This window comes from Papio anubis, chromosome 4 (assembly GCF_008728515.1).
Source record: "Papio anubis isolate 15944 chromosome 4, Panubis1.0, whole genome shotgun sequence".
Lineage (NCBI taxonomy): Eukaryota > Metazoa > Chordata > Mammalia > Primates > Cercopithecidae > Papio > Papio anubis.
The window spans coordinates 1,883,556-1,903,697 of record NC_044979.1 but is presented as its reverse complement, the minus strand read 5'-3'; the positions used below and the strand labels follow the sequence as shown (position 1 = coordinate 1,903,697).

At 45.5% G+C, this 20,142-nt stretch overlaps 1 protein-coding gene across 2 annotated transcripts in view; it reads left to right on the top strand.

The window, feature by feature from the left end:
• The window catches only part of DNAJB6 (DnaJ heat shock protein family (Hsp40) member B6), an 83,777-nt gene that overhangs the window by 16,420 nt on the left and 47,215 nt on the right, over positions 1-20,142 (top strand). For both annotated transcript variants that reach the window (XM_003896928.4, XM_009204307.4), the window contains exons 2-5: positions 6,069-6,159; positions 11,714-11,823; positions 15,036-15,095; positions 15,892-16,002. In XM_003896928.4, the coding sequence (XP_003896977.1) occupies positions 6,095-6,159; positions 11,714-11,823; positions 15,036-15,095; positions 15,892-16,002 (346 nt within the window). In that variant the 5' untranslated portion in view covers positions 6,069-6,094. The remainder of the gene's footprint in view (positions 1-6,068; positions 6,160-11,713; positions 11,824-15,035; positions 15,096-15,891; positions 16,003-20,142) is intronic.

Sequence of the window (20,142 nt, the reverse complement as noted above, 5' to 3'; positions counted from 1 at the left end):
GGCTTGCTTCCCTTGGAGAGCATCATCTGTAAATAACCGTAGGAAGTGGTTGTCACCCACTTCACAGGGTGGGGAAGGAACCACAATGAAGGTAGGTAGTTTTCCAAGGAACCACGGCTTATTTACGATAAACACCCAGTTCCACTTCCAAGTTCCTTTGCTGTGAACGTTACTGCTTCCCTGTACAGGGAAGGCAGGGTGGTAAATCCTTGATTCTTAGTGCTTGCTGGCTTTTTAGAGTGACATGAACTCAGGTATTTTAAATGTAGGTTTTAAATGCAGTTCGGTCAATTCATTTTGAAGCCCACATTCTGGTTTAGGTCATGGATTGCCCTATCAATTTTTTTTCTTTTTAATTTTTAAAATGTTTTGTAGAGACTCTTTCGCCTTGTTGCCAAGGCTGGTCTCAAACTGCTGGGTTCACGCAATTTGTCCGCCTTGGGCTCCCAAAGTGTTGGGATTACAGGTGTGAGCTACCGCACCTGGTCCAGTTTGGTATCTGTGTCCTTTTGACATACATTTCGTCTTTTTGAACTTTTTAAACTTTATTTTGAAATAGTTTTAGATTTACAGAGAAGTTGTAAAGATAGTACAGGGATTTTTCTGTATACCCTTCACCCAACTTTCCTTAATCCTTCTGTAACTGTGGTAACTGGTGAATTTCTCAAAAGTAAGCAGTTGACACCGCTACAGTACTGTTAAATGTGGACTTTATTCGCATTCCACCTGTTTTTCTGCTAATGTCCTTTTCCTGTTCTAGAAACCATCTGAGGAACCCAGATCGTATTTAGTTGTCATTTATTCTTAGTTACAGGTTGTCCCCTTGTTTTTCTTGACCAGGTGTGTGGGGGTGTGTGTGTGTGTGCGCGTGTGTGTGTGTTTATATGTGTGTGTGTGTGTGTATATATATATATATTTTTTTGTGTGTGATAAGTTGGGCCTGGTTAGTGCTTTGATGGGAGATAGGGTCTCCTTCTGTTGCCTATGCTGGAATGCCGTGGTGCAGTCATGACTCATGGCAGCCTTGATGACCTTCCTGGCTCAAGTGATCTCCCACCTCAACCTCATGAGTAGTAGCTGGGATGACAGACACATGCCACCATGCACAGCTACTTAAAAATTTCTTTTGTTGTGCAGAGTTTCACTGTGTTTCACAGGCTGATCTTGAACTCCTGGGCTCAAGCAGTCCTCCTGCCTTGGCTCCCGAAGTGCTGGAATTATAGAAGTGAGCCACTTTGCCTGGCCTGAGTCTGATTTTTGGATAGCTTTTTAAATTTTCTTGCTTGATCTAGCATTAGCCAGTATAGTAAATTTTTATTTCATCTAATTCTGAATTGACCTATCCTTTATAGCTGGTTTTGTCCGGGGCAAGACCACAGATTGTATCTGTTGTGATAATAATCTACACATTTATTCATTTTTTTTTTTTTTTTGAGACGGAGTCTCGCTCTGTCGCCCGGGCTGGAGTGCAGTGGCCAGATTTCAGCTCACTGCAAGCTCCGCCTCCCGGGTTTACGCCATTCTCCTGCCTCAGCCTCCCGAGTGGCTGGGACTACAGGCGCCCGCCACCTCGCCCGGCTAGTTTTTTGTATTTTTAGTAGAGACGGGGTTTCACGGTATTAGCCAGGATGGTCTCGATCTCCTGACCTCGTGATCCGCCCGTCTCGGCCTCCCAAAGTGCTGGGATTACAGGCTTGAGCCACCGCGCCCAGCCTATTTTTTTTTTTTTTTTTTTGAGTTGGCATTTATTCTTTTTGAGGTGGAGTTTCGTTCTTGTTGCCCAGGCTGGAGTGCAATGGCGTGATCTTGGCTCCACCACAGCCTCCGCCTCCCGGGTTCAAGCAATTCTTCTGCCTCTGCTTCCTGAGTAGCTGGGATTACAGGCATGTGCCACCACGCCTAACTGGTTTTGTATTTTTAGTAGAGACAGGGTTTCTTCATGTTGATCAGTCTGGTCTTGAACTCCCGACCTCAGGTGATCCACCCACCTTTGCCTCCCAGAGTGCTGGGATTACAGGTGTGAGCCACCGCACCCAGCTATTCATTTTTAATTTTAATTTTTAAAAAATTTTTATTTTCATGTTTTTGGAGACAACCCAAACTGGAGTGCTGTGGCACGATCGCGAACTGGTCTCCCAACTCCTGGGCTCAAGCAGCCCTCCCACTTTGGTCTCACAAAGTGCCAGGATGACGGGTGTGTGCCGTTGTGCCCAGCCAATATCTGCACATTTATAAGCTGACATCTGTGAGAGCAGAGGGCAGGATGAAGTTAGAGGCTGCTGTAGGTCACGGTAAGAGAGAATGATGCTGGTGAAGATAAAGAACAGTGAATGAACTTCAGATATTTCAGAGGTAGAGTCGACAGAATTTTGTGATTCATTTGTGTCTGTGTGCTGGGTTGTGATGTTGGTGAACATTTCGCAGGTACCTCAGAGCTCAAGGTAGAATTTACTAGAGAAAGACCAGGTGTGTAGTGGGTGAGAAGGATTAAGAGTTAAATTTTGGTCGTGTTCTATTTGGGATGTCTGCTGGACATCCAAGTGGCTGTGTCAAGTAGTCATCTGTCTATTTGTGTCTGAACTGCCTAGGAGAGCCCTGAGCTTGGAACTTACATTTGGGACTCATTGCTAAGTAAATGATATTTACGTAAGGGGAAAGGATGAAAACCCACATGTCGGATGAGAGTTGGCCTTGAGCCTTTAGAGTTCCCGTAGTTTCTTCAGCGGGCCAGTGGAGGGGTGAAAGCTGGTGATGGAAGGCAGATGGAGAGAGAAGCTGGACAAGTAAAGTTGGGAAACTTGTCTGTGGGTGGTGCTGTAGGTTTTTTACTGACCTTAAATAAGAGCCTCCAGTGGCAGGCAGTGGGGAGCTGCAGCAGAACTGGGGGATGAGTCCATGCAAGGGAGTGGAGAGGCTACGGGTAAGCAGTGCAGGACGGTGGCGGAGGTGAGGGCATCCCCTACAGGGGGTGGCTGTCATTACTGCCTTTACGCTTTCCTTGTAGGGTAGCCTTCATTTAGTAAGGACACTAGCCATTTGATGGGTGCCCTTAGTGGATGCTGCACGTACATGTCAGAGCAGGCTTTCAGTGAGTGTTTTTGGTGATGAAGTAAATCACAGCATTCCCCAGCTGGCCATGCGGCCCTCGCCCACACCCACGTTCTCACCTCTATGCTGGCTGCCTCGGGGGGTGTCTTCCTCCCATTCCCACCACTACATGCATAAACACAGGCACACAAGTGTAGATAGAGGATGAGCTGTTTGGACTTGCGAGAGCATGTGTGCTTGGTGTGTGGCCTCTTGCTATATATAGTGCTCAGGGGATGATCCAGATGTCTGGCATGGGAAGATTGGTACTGAGATTTCTGCTCTTGTTCTGTTAGTGAGAGTGGATTAGCAGCTTCCCCCTGTTTCTGCTAGGTACTGTTGCTGGCATCACTGCCAAAACGGCACCTCAGATCCTTGGCAGCAAACTGGAGCTCAAGTGAAAATAACCTCACATAGTCACTCAGCCAAGGGAGTGAGAGATGTGAGGAAATGCTGGCTTTCCTGCTGCTTGTTGGCTGCTCTGCTCTGTGTGCTGTGACTGATGGGCAGGTTTTTAGTTACTGAAAGAAGATTGCGGTGTTCCTGCTTACGGGAATCGACTCCTGTCTTTCCTCTAGAGACTGGTTGGACTGGTGTGGTTTGAATTCTGTATGTTGCCATGTCATTCTAACTACCAGGGAGGAAATCTTTCATAATTGGGTGTCCTTACTTTGTAACTTACTACATAAAAAAGTCTCTAAAATGTTATATTGAATATTTCCAAATGGAGTGGAAAGAACTGTATGGTGGTATACCCTTAGGCACCTTCTCCAATTAATATTTTATCTTTATTTTATTATGTGTCCAGCAAAGCTGATAATGTTAAGTTGGAATAATTACAAGAAAATAGGAACCATACAAGTTTTTTTCTAAGTTGTAATTTTAAAAATACTGGGAACAGATCTACTTAAGAAAAAGAACATTTTGATACTTTAAATTCTGCATATTGTGGTTGACATTTTAAACTTAACACCTAGAATCTTTGCTCTCATGTATTTGAAGATGTACATTCCTTTCTAAGTTTGATGTTAGTCATTCCATCGAATTGATAATGTAGTTTATATACATCTAGATAGATCATGATTTCCATTATAGTTTTTTGTTTTTTGATTGAAGGACTTCCATAAAAACAAGAGTTTTAGGTACAGGTGTGGTGGCTCGTGCCTGCAGTCCCAGCACTTCGGGAGGCTGAGGTGGGAGGAATCCTTGAGCCCAGGAGTTTGAGACCAAGACCAGCAACAAACCGAGACTCTGTCTCAAATTAAAAAACAAAAACAAAAAAACCCAAGAGTTTAAGTTTCCACAGATGTTTCTTTGTGGTTTCGTGATAATGTTTTTTTTCTTTTTCTTTTTCCTTCTTGCCTTTTTTTTTTTTTTTTTTGAGACAGTCTCGCTCTGTTGTCCAGGCTGGAGTGCGGTGGCACGATCTCAGCTCACTGCAGCCTCCGCCTCCTGGGTTCAAGCGATTCTCCTGCCTCAGCCTCCTGAGTAGCTAGGACTACGGACGTGCACCGTGACGCCGACTAATTTTTGTATTTTTAGTAGAGATGGGGTTTCACCATGTTGGCCAGGCTGATCTTGAACTCCTGACCTCAAGTGATCCGCCCACCTCAACCTCCCAAAGTGCTGGGGTTACAGGTGTGAGCCATTGCACCCGGCACTGTTTTTTGTTTTTTGAGACGGAATCTCCCTGTGTTGCCCGGGCTGGAGTGCAGTGGTGCGATTTTGGCTCACTGCAACCTCCACTTCCCGGGTTCAAGAGATTCTCCTGCCTCAGCCTCCCAAATAGCTGGGACTACAGGCGTGTGCCACCACACCCGGCTAATTTTTGTGTTTTTAGTAGAGACGGAGTTTCACCATGTTGGTTGGCCCAGATGATCTCGATCTCCTGACCCTGTGATCCGCTCCGCCTTGGCCTCTCAAAGTGCTGGGATTAGGGTTGTGAATTGCTGTGCCAGGCTCTGCAGATTCTTGATTGTTGATTTAATAGAGTAGGTTAGCCAGTGAAATTTAAAGAAGTAAATTGGTTAAGAAACATCATGTCTTAAAGCAACAGTGTGTGTGTAGTTCCTCCTTGTGGGACCAGAGGCTGCATCCTCCTTCAGAGCTGGCAGGAGCAGAGTGGGTTTCGCTGAACGTTTTACTGCCCGGAGAAGTAACAGGGCTGAACCACGTAAGCCGTAGGGGAACTTAGGGAACGAATCTCTGCTGCTGGTTTTCTCTCCACCTTCTAATCCGTAGTGATACCATCTAATTAGTGTGGTCAGCCGGCAATACTGTGTTTGGTAGAGGAATGGATGGGAACTTGGAGCCAGAGGGTAGAGTTACACTAACCACTGTGTAGTCAAAGGTCTTTCTCTCTCGGGAGATATGTGGGAGGGCTTTTACTGTTCCCTGTGTGGGTGACAGAATGGTGGAAGGATGGCTTTCTATTGTTCCCATGTGAAGCTGGTTCAGGGCAGGGACAGCGTGTTTGTCCTTGGAGCCCCATGGTCTTGCCCAACGCCTGGCACAGGAATGCATTGAATGAAAGAGGTAACTGACGTTCCCTGAGCACAGACCGTGTCTAGGAACACACAACAGACTCTGTCAGCTAGTGGTCAAGTGGCATGGAGTCTCTGCCTCAGAGTCACCTGTTGTTTTTATTTAGTTTAGGCTATTATTAGGCTATTTCAGAGCTTTTCCCCCCATCTCTAGAAGGGTCTTAGGGCATGAATCTGAGAGCCAGTTCCCAGACAAGGTCTTAGCCCAGCAGGCTAGTGGTTAGCTGTAGAAGAGTCTTAGGGCGTGAATCTGGGAACCAGTTCCCAGACGAGGTCTTGGCCCAGCCTGGCTAGTGGTTAGCTCTAGTGGAAGTTCCCTCTGTAGGCCAGTAGGTGCTAAGGTGACACTATCTCTTTCTCCCTCTCCAGACCCTTCCCACCACCGTGACTTGCCTATCCCCAGCATCCTCATCACTGACCACCTGTTTTTACTTGCAGGACCCATTCCAACAATCTCTTAAAACATGGTGGATTACTATGAAGTTCTAGGCGTGCAGAGACATGCCTCACCCGAGGATATTAAAAAGGCGTAAGTAATTTTATTTCTGAGATAATGCATCTGCACAGTGGTACATTGGTAATTGAGTAGTGTAACTTTTTCTATTGCCTATGAAAACGACTTTTAGTGTAGTATACCAGTCTTTGAATGCCATGTAGTTTAATTTGACAGAGCAGTTAACAAGGAGCATTTGCAGTCTAGGTCTGGGCTTTGCTCTTCGTTAGTCACTTGGTTTATATCTGAAGTTGATGAAAAAGTTACCGAGGATGTGAAATAATCCCAAACATCTTTTACTTTGGACTTTGAAAATGGAGCTGACTTGGCACTCTTGAGTGCCCTTTTGCAAGGCAGGGGCCCAGAGTAGGTAGCACTCGGATTTTCCTGGTGTGGTTGTTGGGCTCCAGCCTCTGCCATTGGAGTCCCTTCTGATTCATATGAAAGTTTGAGAACTGCACCACTGCCTGTTGCACCTGCATCTGTGTGACCAGGGCCTGGCCAATGTGAGGAGGGCAATTCCAGCCGTAGAAGGCTCTCACGGTAACCTCAGTCTGTTTAATTAATGAAATGCTAACTGTGAATATAGAGTGTACAGCAAAGACATCATGAGACAGATTGTTAGATATTCACATAGCTAGAGAGCAGTTAGCCTGGAATAGTTAGCATAATAATAAAAAAAATAACAATGCAAAAAAAAAAGAAAAAGTCTGACCTAATAAAAACCACAACACACGACTCTATGGGCTGTTTTCCAGTCAGGACAACCCACATCTCTCTTGGCGTGTACTCTCAATAAACTCTCTGCTCTGTTAGCTTAAAAAAAAAATTGTTAATAAATAATGAAGTTTATACTGCTAGACTTAGTGGGCCTGAAGATAGAATTAACTTTGTTTTTGGACCAAATAGTTCATTTTGATTAGTTTTTAAATTTTAATAGAAAAATAGAGTCTCACTATGTTGCTCAGGCTGTTCTCAAACTCCTGGGCTCAAGCAGTCCTCTCGCCTTGGCCTCCCAGATTGCTGCGGTTATAGATGTGAGCCACTGTGCGTAGCTGAGATAGTTCATTTTAAAATGCTGAATTATGGCCAGGCAAGTGGCTCACACCTCTAATCCCAGTACCTCGAGAGGTCTACGTGGGAGGGTCAGTCTCAAGCCCAGGGGTTTGAGACCAGCCTGGGCAACGAAATGAGATACTGTCTTGACCAAACAAAAAAAAAAAAAAAGGGTGTGGTGGCATATGCCTGTAATCCCAGCTGCTCCAGAGGCTGAGGCAGGACAGTTGCTTGAACCCAGGAGGTTGAGGCTGCAGTGAGCCATGTTCGCGCCACTGCACTCCAGCTTGGGCAACTGAGCCGAGACCCTGTCTCTCAAAAAAAAAAAGGCCAAGTCAGGATGACTACTGTTGGGCAGAGCTGACATTGCCTGCAGATTATTTGAAACCTCTGCCAAGGAACCTAGTAGAAGCAGCCCACTGAGGAGAGGTCAGGCAGGCCCTGATATTGTCACCAATGGAGTGAGGTTTCCCACACTGAGGAAGCCTATGCTGTACACTTGAGGCACACACTGTTCTTATCAGTAGTGTTAACAGCTTGACAGATTATAGAATGAAGACAAATACTTTGCTCTTCTTGAATAAGTTAATGGATGTATTAGTCTGTGTGTACGCTGCTGATAAAGACATACCCAAGATTGGGAAGAAAAGGAGGTTTAATTTGACTTAACAGTTCCACATGGCTGGGGAGGTCTTATAAACATGGCAGAGGGCAAAAGGCACTTCTTACATGGTGGCAGCAGGAGAACGCGGAAGAAGCAAAAGCGGAAACCCCTTATAAACCCATCAGGTCTTGTGAGGCTTATTCACTGTCACGAGAATAAGCACGGGAAAGACCAGTCCCCCGATTCAGTTACCTCCCCTGGGTCCCTCCCACAACACCTGGGAGTTCTGGGAGATAAAATTCAAGTTGAGATTTGGGTGGGGACACAGCCAGACCTTATCAGTGGATAAGCATAATACGTGTACAGTACTTTCAGTAATGATGGAACTTACATACCTTTATGATACAGGTCATTAGAGAGTAGATTGGTTTTAGTTATTTGTGAGAACATACAAGTTGCTGAGTGTCTCTAGCATGATGTTGAAGTAGGAATTTAGAACAGGCTATTAACCTTTAAAAGCAGTGAGATTTCCTGCACTCCTGAGGGTACAGTTGTATAAATGCTGACTTTTAAAAATGAGCAGAATGATAGCTATGGGGTACATGCTGTTAGAACAGTCTACCTTGTGTACCTTTGGCTTTGTGTCTGTTGACAGTTTTTGTTTGAGGACTTAAAGGTCTGTGGCTGCCACCTATTCCGCATCTCTCCTGAGATACCAGACTCTTCCTGTGTTTGAATCACACACCATGGGCCTTCTTCCTTCCTTGGTGCTGAAGTACTGGTGTGCAGGTCCAACAGATCTGAAAGTCAACATTCAAAGTCATTTGGCACTGTTTACACTTGCATGTCATATGTTGTATTACACCTTGATTTTTAAAGATTTTAGTAGGTGTATGACTGGGGCATACACAGTTGAATCTTGTCCTGCATTCTCATCTGTTACCAAGTTTTCATATGAACACTAGATGGTAGGTAGTACTGCACACTAATCATTTTTTCTCTTTTGTCTTTTGTATGGTCTGTTATTTTTGAGGATTTCTGGCACATTTAGGGTTATTTGATCCACTGCTACATGTTTATTTAGGTCCACAGTGACATAAATTACTGTTAAGTATTCTGGACTCCAGCTTTAATCAGATTTTAGTATGGTTAAGCCAAGGTTTTGTTGAACATGTTGCAAGTTAAATTGAGCCACGACAGCTTTACAGTAATAACTTGCCAAGTGTTAAAAGCACTGTCAGATTTGTATACTAGTCTGAGATTTTGAGGGGTATACTGCTTCTCTTTTTTAACATTATCCTCCTTTTGAATATATGCTGTTTAGGTTTTGCCGTTTAGAGAATTTTTTTGTATTCATTCACGTATTCATGTTGAGCCGGAGGCTCGCTGTGTCACCCAGCCTGGAGTTCAGTGGCATGATGTTGGCTCACTGCAACCTCTGCCTTCTGGGTTCAAGCAATTCTGCATCAGCCTCCTGAGTAGCTGGGATTACAGACGCACACCTTCATGCCCGGCTTTTTGTATTTTTAGTAGAGATGGGGTTTTGCCATGTTGGCCAGGTTGGTCTCGAACTCCTGACCAGGTGATCCACCCGCCTCGGCCTGCCAGAGTGCTGGGATTACAGGTGTGAGCCACTGTACCTGGGCTTTTTTTTTCGTATTTAAATAGCATGCAATTATTTGGTCAGTTGGAACTCTGCAACAGAATGTGACCTTGGTCCTAGAATCTTTGTGGAAGTCAGGGGTTTTTTTTTTCACTGGGTGAACCAAAGACTTTATTTTTCAAAAGCAGGTAACACCAAAGTACTACGTGGTATCCATATTCGTTGCAAAAATGGTAATTACTGGAATTTTCCAAACGTCAAATGAAGTAAGGGGGATCAACGGTTACCACTATCATTTTCAACCAATATACAGATGTTCGCTCAAGGTCTAGGCTTTTATTTCTACATAGTAGTATTCACATGAGTTCCCTAGGCTGAATTATTGTCAAAACGAGGACTCTTGAAGGTCGAGCCCAGCTTAGTCTTGACTTCAAAGATGACACAGCAGCCAACCTAGAATCCTGGCTTGCTGCTTGAGTCCTGGAAGTCATGTCTTCTGATGTTTTACAACAAGCCGTGTCTCTGAAAACTAAAAGCAGACTTCAGATTCCTCTGAAGCAGCTCTGGTTCCCAAGTGTTCCGCACCGTGGTACCCAGAGATGCTCAAAATGTGCTTTCCCTTATCTTTCAAAACCCACCACCAGGAACCCTCGAGGGACCCCACTTGGAGAGTTCCAAGATGAAGGTGTTTAAGAACCACGTTAACCCCAAGTAAAGGCAGCGGATGAAATTATCCATTTCTTTTCCTTATTTTTTTTTAAGTGAGACTACCTTGGCAAATGGGAAAATGACACCAATCATATGATTAGAGAAAATTGTTTTATAAATCCTCCTCTTGAAATTATGTTCAGGCCCCACACGGTAGCTTATGCCTGCAATCCCAGCACTTCGGGAGGCCAAGGCAGAAGGATCACTTGAGCCCAGGAGTTCGAGACCAGCCTGGGCAACACAGTAAGACCCCGTCTGTGTTTGTTTTTTTTTTAAAGAAAGAAATTCTGTTCAAAAGTATTTCAGACCAAAAGGAGGTCATAAAAACTGTTCATATGATTACTCTATGAGAAAAACATTCCTGTGTGGAAAGGGGCACTGAGGATCTGGCACAGAGAAACAAGGGCAGACAGGGCAGTGATAAAATCCAGCCTTAGTTTTCTAGCATGCATTTATGACCTCATGGATATGTCTGTACTGGGTGTTAATAGTCCCTCTTTGTACTTAAAAAAAAATTAGGAAATTAAAGTGAATCTGTGTGCTAATGAAGTCTGAAGTTACAGAATCTAAAAGCCAAGCCTGTAAAGTCTGTAAGGCAAGATCTTTATCATCAAGGATGGGAAGGAAGTCAGTGTTTTAACTCTGTTTAGATCTTGAATACAGCACAGAGGGTGTTTGAAAGATCCTGAGATCCTGGCCTGTTTGGTGGCAGGTGACTCACCTTTGGCACACAGATGAGCTAAGTAGTGGACTGGCTGAGGAAGTAGGGTCCTGGGAATCAGAACATGGAAGGATATGGATGGTGATGTTCGATCTTACTGCTCAGTGACCCAGGCCTTTTTCTCCCTTTTTAAAAATTTTTTGAGACGGAGTTTCGCTCTTGTTGCCCAGGCTGGAGTGCAGTGGGGTGATCTCGGCTCACCACAACCTCTGCCTCTTGGGTTCCAGTGATCCTCCTGCCGCAGCTGCCTGAGTAGCTGCGATTACGGGTATACACCCCCATGCCTGGCTAATTTTGTCTTTTAAGTGGAGTCGGGGTTTTTCCATGTTGGCCAGGCTGGTCTTGAACTCCTGACCTCAGGTGATCCGCCCACCTCAGCCTCCCAGAGTGCTGGGATTACAGGCGTGAGCCACCACATCTGGTGTTTTCCCCTTTACTTCCTGTCACTGTCAGTCCATGTTGTGGACACTGTGATCTTCATTTTTCTCTCTCCAGAGGTTTGTTTGTATTATGCTGTCAGGATTTTGTTTTTAAAACTTACTTTAATTAGTATTTTTACACTTAATTTTGAGACGGTCTTGTTCTGTCGCCCCGGCTGGGCTACAGTGGTGTGATCATAGCTCACTGTAGCCTTGAACTCCTGGCCTCAAGCCGTTGCCACCCCTTAGCCTCTGGAGTAGCTGGGTCTATCTGGCTACACGCCACCTCACCTGGCTATCTGGATTTTAGAACTTTGTGTATTTCATTGTAGAGAAAAGGGAGGTTTTACAATTAAAACCGGTATTCATCTCACCAGTTGGCAGCTCTGAAGCCATTCTCATGGTTAATGACGTTAGTTTCAAAAGCATAGTTGATTTCTGGGTTTAGAATGTGATCAGTATCCTTTATTCTTTTCAAGATACCGGAAACTGGCACTGAAGTGGCATCCAGATAAAAATCCTGAGAATAAAGAAGAAGCAGAGAGAAAATTCAAACAAGTAGCGGAGGCATATGAAGTGCTGTCGGATGGTGAGTGACACCAAGCTGCTGAAGGACCCTGAGCGAGCATGCCGGCATGCGGAGTAGGTGTTGGGATCCTCCTGAGGGTAGCACAGTATGGACTCAAGTGACTTGTTTTTGATGCCAACTGAATTTTGGGCCCCCGAGAGGTTTTTACTTTTCTCGTGAAGATGTGAATTGATTGAGGTAACCGCGAGTGCTGTGGAGTACCAGGGCTTCTAGTAGTTACTCTTTGGACGGCTGTTCTAAAACAGGACTAGGAACCCGGGAGAGAGGAGGTTGCAGGACTCAGGTCACTGTGCATGTGGCGTGCCTGCCCCCGTTGTTGTGTGTGATCATTCTGACCTCGCTCACCCCCACTGGCTTAAACAATACCGTGCCAGTGGAGTCAGCTTTACTACTTGAGAGGACGTCATTAGTTCCCAAGAAGAGGGGATGGAACATACAGCTAAAATTTAGTTTGCAAATTTCAGGCCTGTCTTCCCCTCCTGGGTCTGGAGCAGAGGTGTTGTATGTTACTGGAAGTCAGATCCACTGGCTTAGTTCACAAAGGGGTGAGGGGTCAGGGGTCAGCTGTTGCCTAGATGCAGTTGGGGTTCCGTGGGGAAGTAAAAGGCTGTGCATGGGGCCTGGGGTGGGGGAACAGTGACAGAACTGGAAAGCCACACAATGCCCCTGTCTGCTGCAGTGCTGGGTGGCCTGTTGCGAGCAAAGGCCGAGGCATTTACAAAGTTAGGGATGGACTACCAGAACCCTGGAAGTGGGCACTTGGTTAGGTTAAGTGTATCTGCATATGGTCAGGTAATTGGCCCATATTTACAACAAATGTGGGTGTTTTTTTAATTTTTTTATTTTTTAAAGAAGGAACCCAGTTTGAGGCGGAGGTTGCAGTGAGCTGAGATTGCACCACTGTACTCCAGCCTGGGTGACAGTGCGAGACTCTGTCTCCAAAAACAAAACAAAACAAAAAACAAAACAGAAGGAACCCAGCGTAAGCTTGCCACCTTCAACAGCTACCAGCACACCACCAGCCTTGCTTTCTCTGGTGACACTGTGGCCCACCCCCTTTGTTTTAGAGGAAATCCCAGACATTTTACTTCAAAAATATGAAAAGACATAAAACACTGATACTTGAAATCATCTTGAAATGTGGCATTTAAGGTCTTGAACTGTTGAGCTTATTCATTGGAAAGTTTTTTTTTCTTTTTTAAAGAGAGAGGGTCTTGTTAGGTTTCCCGGGGAGGCCTTGAACTCCTGGGTTGAGGTGATCATCCTCTCAGGCTCCAAGCGCCACTGCGCCAGGCTTGTTCCCTTGGACTTGTGTGCTGGAGTGACAGGAGGGCACAGGCCTCAGTGTTGCCATCTTGTTCTTCGGTTGTTGTTGTTCGTGTGCTAATTCAGTATTGCCAGATTCAGGATTTTAGGGACTAGTATCATTAGGAAAAGTGAGGACCAAAATGAAGCTTCATACTTGATAGAGCAGCTTTAAACTCTCACACTGAGGAGTCGCTTGGTTCTTTCGGGAGGTGCGGGGTGTGTTCTTCATATCCTTTTAGGCAGCCTTAAGTGCGAGCTGGAGTTATCTTCAAAACATGGTCATTGTTCTTGCCATGGCACCGGCTACCTGAACCTGCTTGTAAGTGGTTTGCTTATAAGCCTGTTTTCCCATTTTGTGGAATGTGAGATTTTCTTTTACTTTTTACAAATTGAGAAGGAGTCTCACTCTGTTGCCCAGGCTAGAATGTAGTGGCATGATCACAGCTTGCTGCAGTCTTGACCTCCCAGGCTCAAGCGATTCTTCCATCTCAGTTTCTCCAGTAGCTGGGACCATGCACGGGTGGGTGCCCCTGTGCCCAGCTAACTTTTTTCTATTGTGTTTAAAGGTGGGATTTTGCCGTGTTGCCCAGACTGGTCTTGAACTCCTGGGTTTTAAGTAATCCACCTGCCTTGCCTGCGCAAAGTGTTGGGATTACAGGCGTTAGCCGCTGCGTCCAGCCTATGAGATTTTTTTGAGGAGCACAGATGGTGTCATGTCAGAAGTACCAGTGCTTCTAGTGTCATTCTTTTTGTTCTGGGATATAAGTAGCGTTTGGAATGTTAAGTGGGAAGGCTCGGGGGAGAGTGGCACGCTAGCCCCAGGCCTTGCATCCAGGTGGTCCCTTTTCAGGGTGAATGAGCCTGCAGGGTGTTAGGTTGGCGCCTTTCTGGCACATCTACTTTCTACCACTTGCCTAGGCCCTGGCATGTTTGTTTTTGTGCTGCAGATTTTTGTAGTAAGATGGTGCACTTCTGTGGTTGGAATAATTTTGTACTTGGTCCTGTGATTTTAATGTAGCATGCCTGGGCTCTGTGGGCAGTAGAGTGAAAGAAATGATCTAGGCCGGGCGTGGTGGCTCAAGCCTGTAATCCCAGCACTTTGGGAGGCCGAGGCGGTTGGATCACGAGGTCAGGAGATCGAGACCATCCTGGCTAACATGGTGAAACCCCTGGCCCTCTACTAAAAATAACAATACAAAAAACTAGCCAGGCGAGGTGGCGATGCCTGTAGTCCCAGCTACTCGTGTGGGAGGCCGGAGGCAGGAGAATGGCACCTCGGGAGGCGGAGCTTTTACAGTGAGCTGAGATCCAGCCACTGCACTCCAGCCTGGCGAGCAGGAGCAAGATCACCCCCAAAAAAAAAAAAGATTCATTAGAATTAAAAAAAAATTTTTTTTTAAGATGGAGTTTCTCGGCCTTTGTTGCCCAGGCTTCCTGCAGTGCAGTCTTGGCTCAAGTGCAACCTCTGCCTCCTGGGTTCAAGCGATTCTCCTGCCTCAGCCCCCTGAGTAGCTGGGATTACAGGCATGCGCCACCATGCCCGGCTAATTTTGTATTTTTAGTAGAGATGGGGTTTCTCCACGTTGGCCAGGCTGGTCTCGAACTCCTGACCTCAGGTGATCTGCCCACCTTGGCCTCCCAAAGTGCTGGGATTACAAGTGTGAGCCACCGTGCCCAGCCGTAAATACTTACATACTTAATGTCTTTTTTGAATTGTTTTTCAGCAGAGAGGTACAGAAAGTTTTCCCTCTTGCTTCCTTTTGTTTTAAAGAAAGGATGGCCATACTCCTTGAAATTTAATTGTAAAACACTGAAAACTGATTTACAACTTGGGAAATACCTTTTCTTTTGAATTAAGGGTTTAAAAGGAACTTGGCCTTACTGACTTTTCTTTAAATTTTTAGCTAAGAAACGGGACATCTATGACAAATATGGCAAAGAAGGATTAAATGGTGGAGGAGGAGGTAAGTACATGAGTTTTTTCTTTGAAGACAAATGGTCTTGGCAAGTAAGTTGAGTTTGTAAATCACGAGTCTCTTGGTCAGAGTCTATTTTGTATCAGTAAATAGAGATGCAACCTAGAAAGCATACTAAATTGGGGAGAGGACAGAGAAATTGATAGCATTTAAAAATCTTTTGTGAGACTAGAAGTATATGTTGATGTACTTCTTATAGGTAGGATACAATTTGTAACCATACTGCAATATATTGTGAACGTACACCCTTAGATCAGCACTTGACGTTATGTCAAAATTATCTTAAAGGGTTTGAAGAGCAGATTTTCCTGAAAAGCTAAAATAATGACCTTGTAGGGCCTATACTTTGTCTCCAAAAGTTCCCATGGTCACTGGGCTGTGACCAGCCTCCCTTGGAATGTTGGGAAATTATTGCTCCAGATCCACTGGGGCCACATGGCAGCTTCTGTGGCTCCAGGAGGCCAGTCGTCGAAGTGGATGCAAATACTCTTGGTTGGTAAACCTTCATAACAAATCATAAAAATGGTGTGTAATGTTGCATGCCGATCATGGGTTTAGAGATGTCGAAAAGTAGTCTCAATATCTGCACTCGTGTCATCAGTGCTGGGCACACTCACTTTCAATCAGTACAGGACTCATGTTTTGAATTACAGAGAACTTCAGGTTTATGAAATGTTTTTTTTTTTTATTAGATCATGATTTGTATAATGTTCTGTCAACAAAGAATTCTTTGCCTACAAAACACCAAAATTCATAAACTAAAAGTTGTGTTGTATTTGTGCAGGTGGAAGTCATTTTGACAGTCCATTTGAATTTGGCTTCACATTCCGTAACCCAGATGATGTCTTCAGGGAATTTTTTGGTGGAAGGGACCCATTTTCATTTGAATTCTTTGGTAAGTTAATCATGTGGGTTGACTTGGTGTGTGTCCATGACCCAAGTGAGGGTGAGGGCTTAGTATGACCTTTCTGTTGAATTAACATTGTGTTTTAGGCTGGGCGCGGTAGCTCGTGCTTGTAATCCCAGCACTTTGGGAGGCCGAGGCGGGCAGATCACCTGAGGTCAGGAGTTCAAGACCAGCCTGACCAACTTGGAGAAACTGCATCTCTACTAAAAATATGAAAGTAGCCGGACGTGGTGGTGCATGCCTGTAATCCCAGCTACTTGGGAAGCTGAGACAGGAGACACACTTGAACCTGGGAAGCAGAGGTTGCGGTGAACTGAGGTCACGCCATTGCATTGTTGCCTGGGCAACAAGAGCGAAACTCCCGTCTCAAAAAAACAAAACAAAACATTGTATTTTGTTGTGAAACTTTGTGTTTAAGGCAGCATTGGACTAGCCTGGGCAACATGGTGAAACCCTGTCTCAACAACAACAAAAAAACCCACAAAAAATTAGCTCAGTGTGGTGGTGTGTGCCTGTGGTCCCAGCAACTTGGGAGACTGAGGTGGGAGGATTGTTTGAACCTGCAAGGTTGAGATTGGGCCACTGCACTCCAGTCTGGGTGACAGAGCAAGACCCTGTCTGGAAAAAAAAAAAAAGCAGCACAGGGGCTGTAAAATCTTTTCTCTTCTTCGTCTTTGAAAATTTGTTTTGAAGTTACAACTTGAAAAATTAAAATAATAAAGGGTTTAATGTATTTTTTTTTCTTTGTTATGTATGGCCCTAGTTAACTTGCTTTTGCCCTCAGGTGAGACAGTGGTAAGGGCATGGGTGCTGGTGTCTTGGAAATGTTGTTTCCCATTGAACAACCAATTTGTGTGTGAATTTGCCACATCATATTCCTGTTAAAATCATTAAGCATCATAGTACTGTTTGCAAGACCTTTCATCTGTGAACATTGTGTGTGAGGACCGTTGTTGAGAGTTTGCAGAAAGGCACCTCTGGAGCAAGACTGCGGAGGCCTTTGCTGAGGAGAGAATAGTTTTGTTAAGGGAGACAGTGCTGTTATAGCTGCTGTGTGATTGTAGGAAAATGGATTTCTTATTGACAGCATTTCAGTCCTGATGCCTGGTCCTAGGCTTTGGTGTGTGTCTTGGGCACAGTTTGGGTCAGGCACTTTTGTTGTCTCCTGTTAGTCTTCTCACCCACCAACCACTGGGACTTCCTGTGTGATGCGGTGGGTGACCTGAGAGGTCAGGATTAAACGTGTACTCCTGTAGCTGTTTTTGTCTTTTGACTTATTGAGAGGGAAACATATTGTGTGTTTACTTCCTTCATTGCCTGGAGCATGGGTGAAGAAACTGACCACCACCTGCAACCCCCAGGAGGGAAAGAGAAGAGCAGTTGTGTCTGCAGATAGTATAGGGGAGACACGTGGAGCCCCTGCCTGCCGCAGACTGTGAAGATTGTGCTTCTTTATAGAAGCATAGTCACTCATATCTGGTAGGTCTTGGGCCTTTTGCATGGTGCAGTTCTTCAGTGTATCTCAAATGGGGATTCAAAGAGGTTGTCCTTACACCTTATTATGGGCTGGGTGGCTTGAAGAGAGCCCCTTTCTGAGGGAGGAAGGACAGTCAGTGGCCTCAAGCATTTTCAGGGAAACTGAAGCTAAGCGGGGGATTTCAGATTAGGGGACCGGGAGACTGGTCTGCCCATTTTTGAAGTGCATTTGCTGTAATCGCTGCTGCCATCAGCAGAAACAGAGCTCAAGAAAGAACCATGTTTACATCCTTCCCTCACTGACCCTCACAGGCACGAAATCTTCCTCTAAGAGACCGTCTCTGTCTTAAAAATGGCCTTTGCGTCTTGCTGTAGCCTTCAGCAAACTGCATTTGTTGCTTTGCCGGACAGGGCAGTGTTGGGGTTGAAGTCCTGTGTTCTGATCCTTGATTCTCATGGTGACCAAGCGAGGAGGAAGTCCCACTCTTCCAACACCGTGGCTTCTATTCTAGGGCATGTGAGGTGAAAAAGGCTGTCCTCTCAGTGTCTGAGACCGGACGTCTTAAACAGGCACTTTCTTAACATTATCATTCAACAGGCCCTTTCTTAACATTATTATTATTTTTAATTCAAAGGGGAAAGTCCCTTAGTGACTGAATTGTAGCCAATTTTTGTTTTCCTTGGGGAAAATAATCTGATACACCAAGCTATAGAGCAATTACTCGTAAAAGTATAGATATTTTTTTTTTTTTTTGAGACGGTGTCTCGCTCTGTCACCCAGGCTGGAGTGCAGTGGCCGGTTCTCAGCTCACTGCAAGCTCCGCCTCCCGGGTTTACGCCAGTCTCCTGCCTCAGCCTCCCGAGTAGCTGGGACTACAGGCGCCCGCCACCTCGCCCGGCTAGTTTTTTGTATTTTAGTAGAGATGGGGTTTCACCATGTTAGCCAGGATGGTCTCGATCTCCTGACCTCGTGATCCGCCCATCTTGGCCTCTCAAAGTGCTGGGATTACAGGCTTGAGCCACCGCGCCCGGCCAGGTATAGAGATCTAATTAGATATGAGTGAATATGGGAGCTTTTACCTCTAGTCAAGGAGAGAGGTGCTAGTCTTACTGAAACGCTGCACTGTTAAATGCTCCATTTTGCATACAGACCTGCTTTAAGACTAGGTACCCTGTGTTTCCCATGATGAGTGTGGCAGTGACTTGTTCATTCCGTTCTTGCAGGTGTTCTAGATGACTTCCATTTTCAGGCTCTCAGGATTTACACACAGGAGAAGCTGGTACTCCGTGGCTACTGTATGTATGTAGTCACTGTGCAACCTGCTGGCGGCGTGTTTAGTGTAGATGGGCGTGGATGCAGAGCGAGAGCGATTTCTGCCTATTAATGATGTTGTTCAGGGGTCAACACCGTGGTCTATGGCCTGTTATGAACTGGCCTGTTAGGAACAGGAGGTGAGCGGCGGGCAGGCGGCCAAGCATTACTGCCTGAGCCCCACCTCCTGTCAGATCAGTGGCAGCATTGGAGTCTCATGAGGGCACGAACCCTGTTGTGAACTGCACATGCGAGGGACGTAGGTTGCGCGTTCCTTATCAGAATCCAGTATCTGAAACCATCCCACCTCCCACTCTGTGGACGAATTGTCTTCCATGAAACCAGTCCCTGGTGCCAAAAAGGTTGGGGACTGCTGTTGATAAACCATATTTACTAGACCTGGTGTATTTTTCATGTGACAAAAAAGTAGTTTAAAATCTGTAAGATATTTCTGAGCTGCACTTCACATTTATCAGAATGTAGAACCCCTGCCGTACTTCAGACCTCCCTCATGATAGGTGGGGAAGGGTGAAGTGGGTGCCGGGTGTTGGACACACGGTATGCAGGTCTGTGCCTGAGCACCAGGCAGTTGCTCATTGTCACGCTGTGGCCAAGGAGACTTGGGCCTGGGGCCTGTGGGTGTGGAACCTGTCCTTCACAGCAGAAGCCCTCCAGGAGAGGCCGTGGAAGCGGATTCAGACACCAGCCTGGAAAGGAATGCTGCCTCTGAATCGGAGGGTACAATCAAAACTGCTGAGGCTAGGTGACTGTTGAAATTTCCAGAATATGGAGCACGTGAAAATGAGCTCTTGTCAAATGTTAATCAGGAAAGTTAATTAATAGGCAGTGGACCTGTTTGAATTAGGATGATCTCTTTATGTTATTCTTGGAGGACCCTGTTGCTCAGTGAAGTGATGCTCTAAGTTAGGAAAGAAAGGGTACCTGATAATAGTGCCTTTTGATCCCGTTAGTCATAGCAGGCATTACCATCTGGGAAAAGCCTGTGGGTTTAACTTCACAGTTTTATTTATATTCTTGGAAAGCCAAAGCTAACCTTTAGGGTTTCCAGAGAGGCCTTTTATTTTAGCAGTGCAGCAAGTTTTTCCTTTGTAAAGCATCACTCTGGTACGAATGATGCTCCATAGCAATAGAGGGGGAGTCCTGTGGTATGTAGCACCAAGGGAAGCAGACTTTTTGGAGGAAAAATGAGTGCATTGAGGATAGTAACCTGACTTTCTGACGTGTGATTAAATGATGGTGGTGAGTCAGTCATTTTACTCTCCCAGGGTGTGAGGATGTGGCCAGTGAGGACTTGGAGCCTAGTGAGGAGTTAGTGGAGC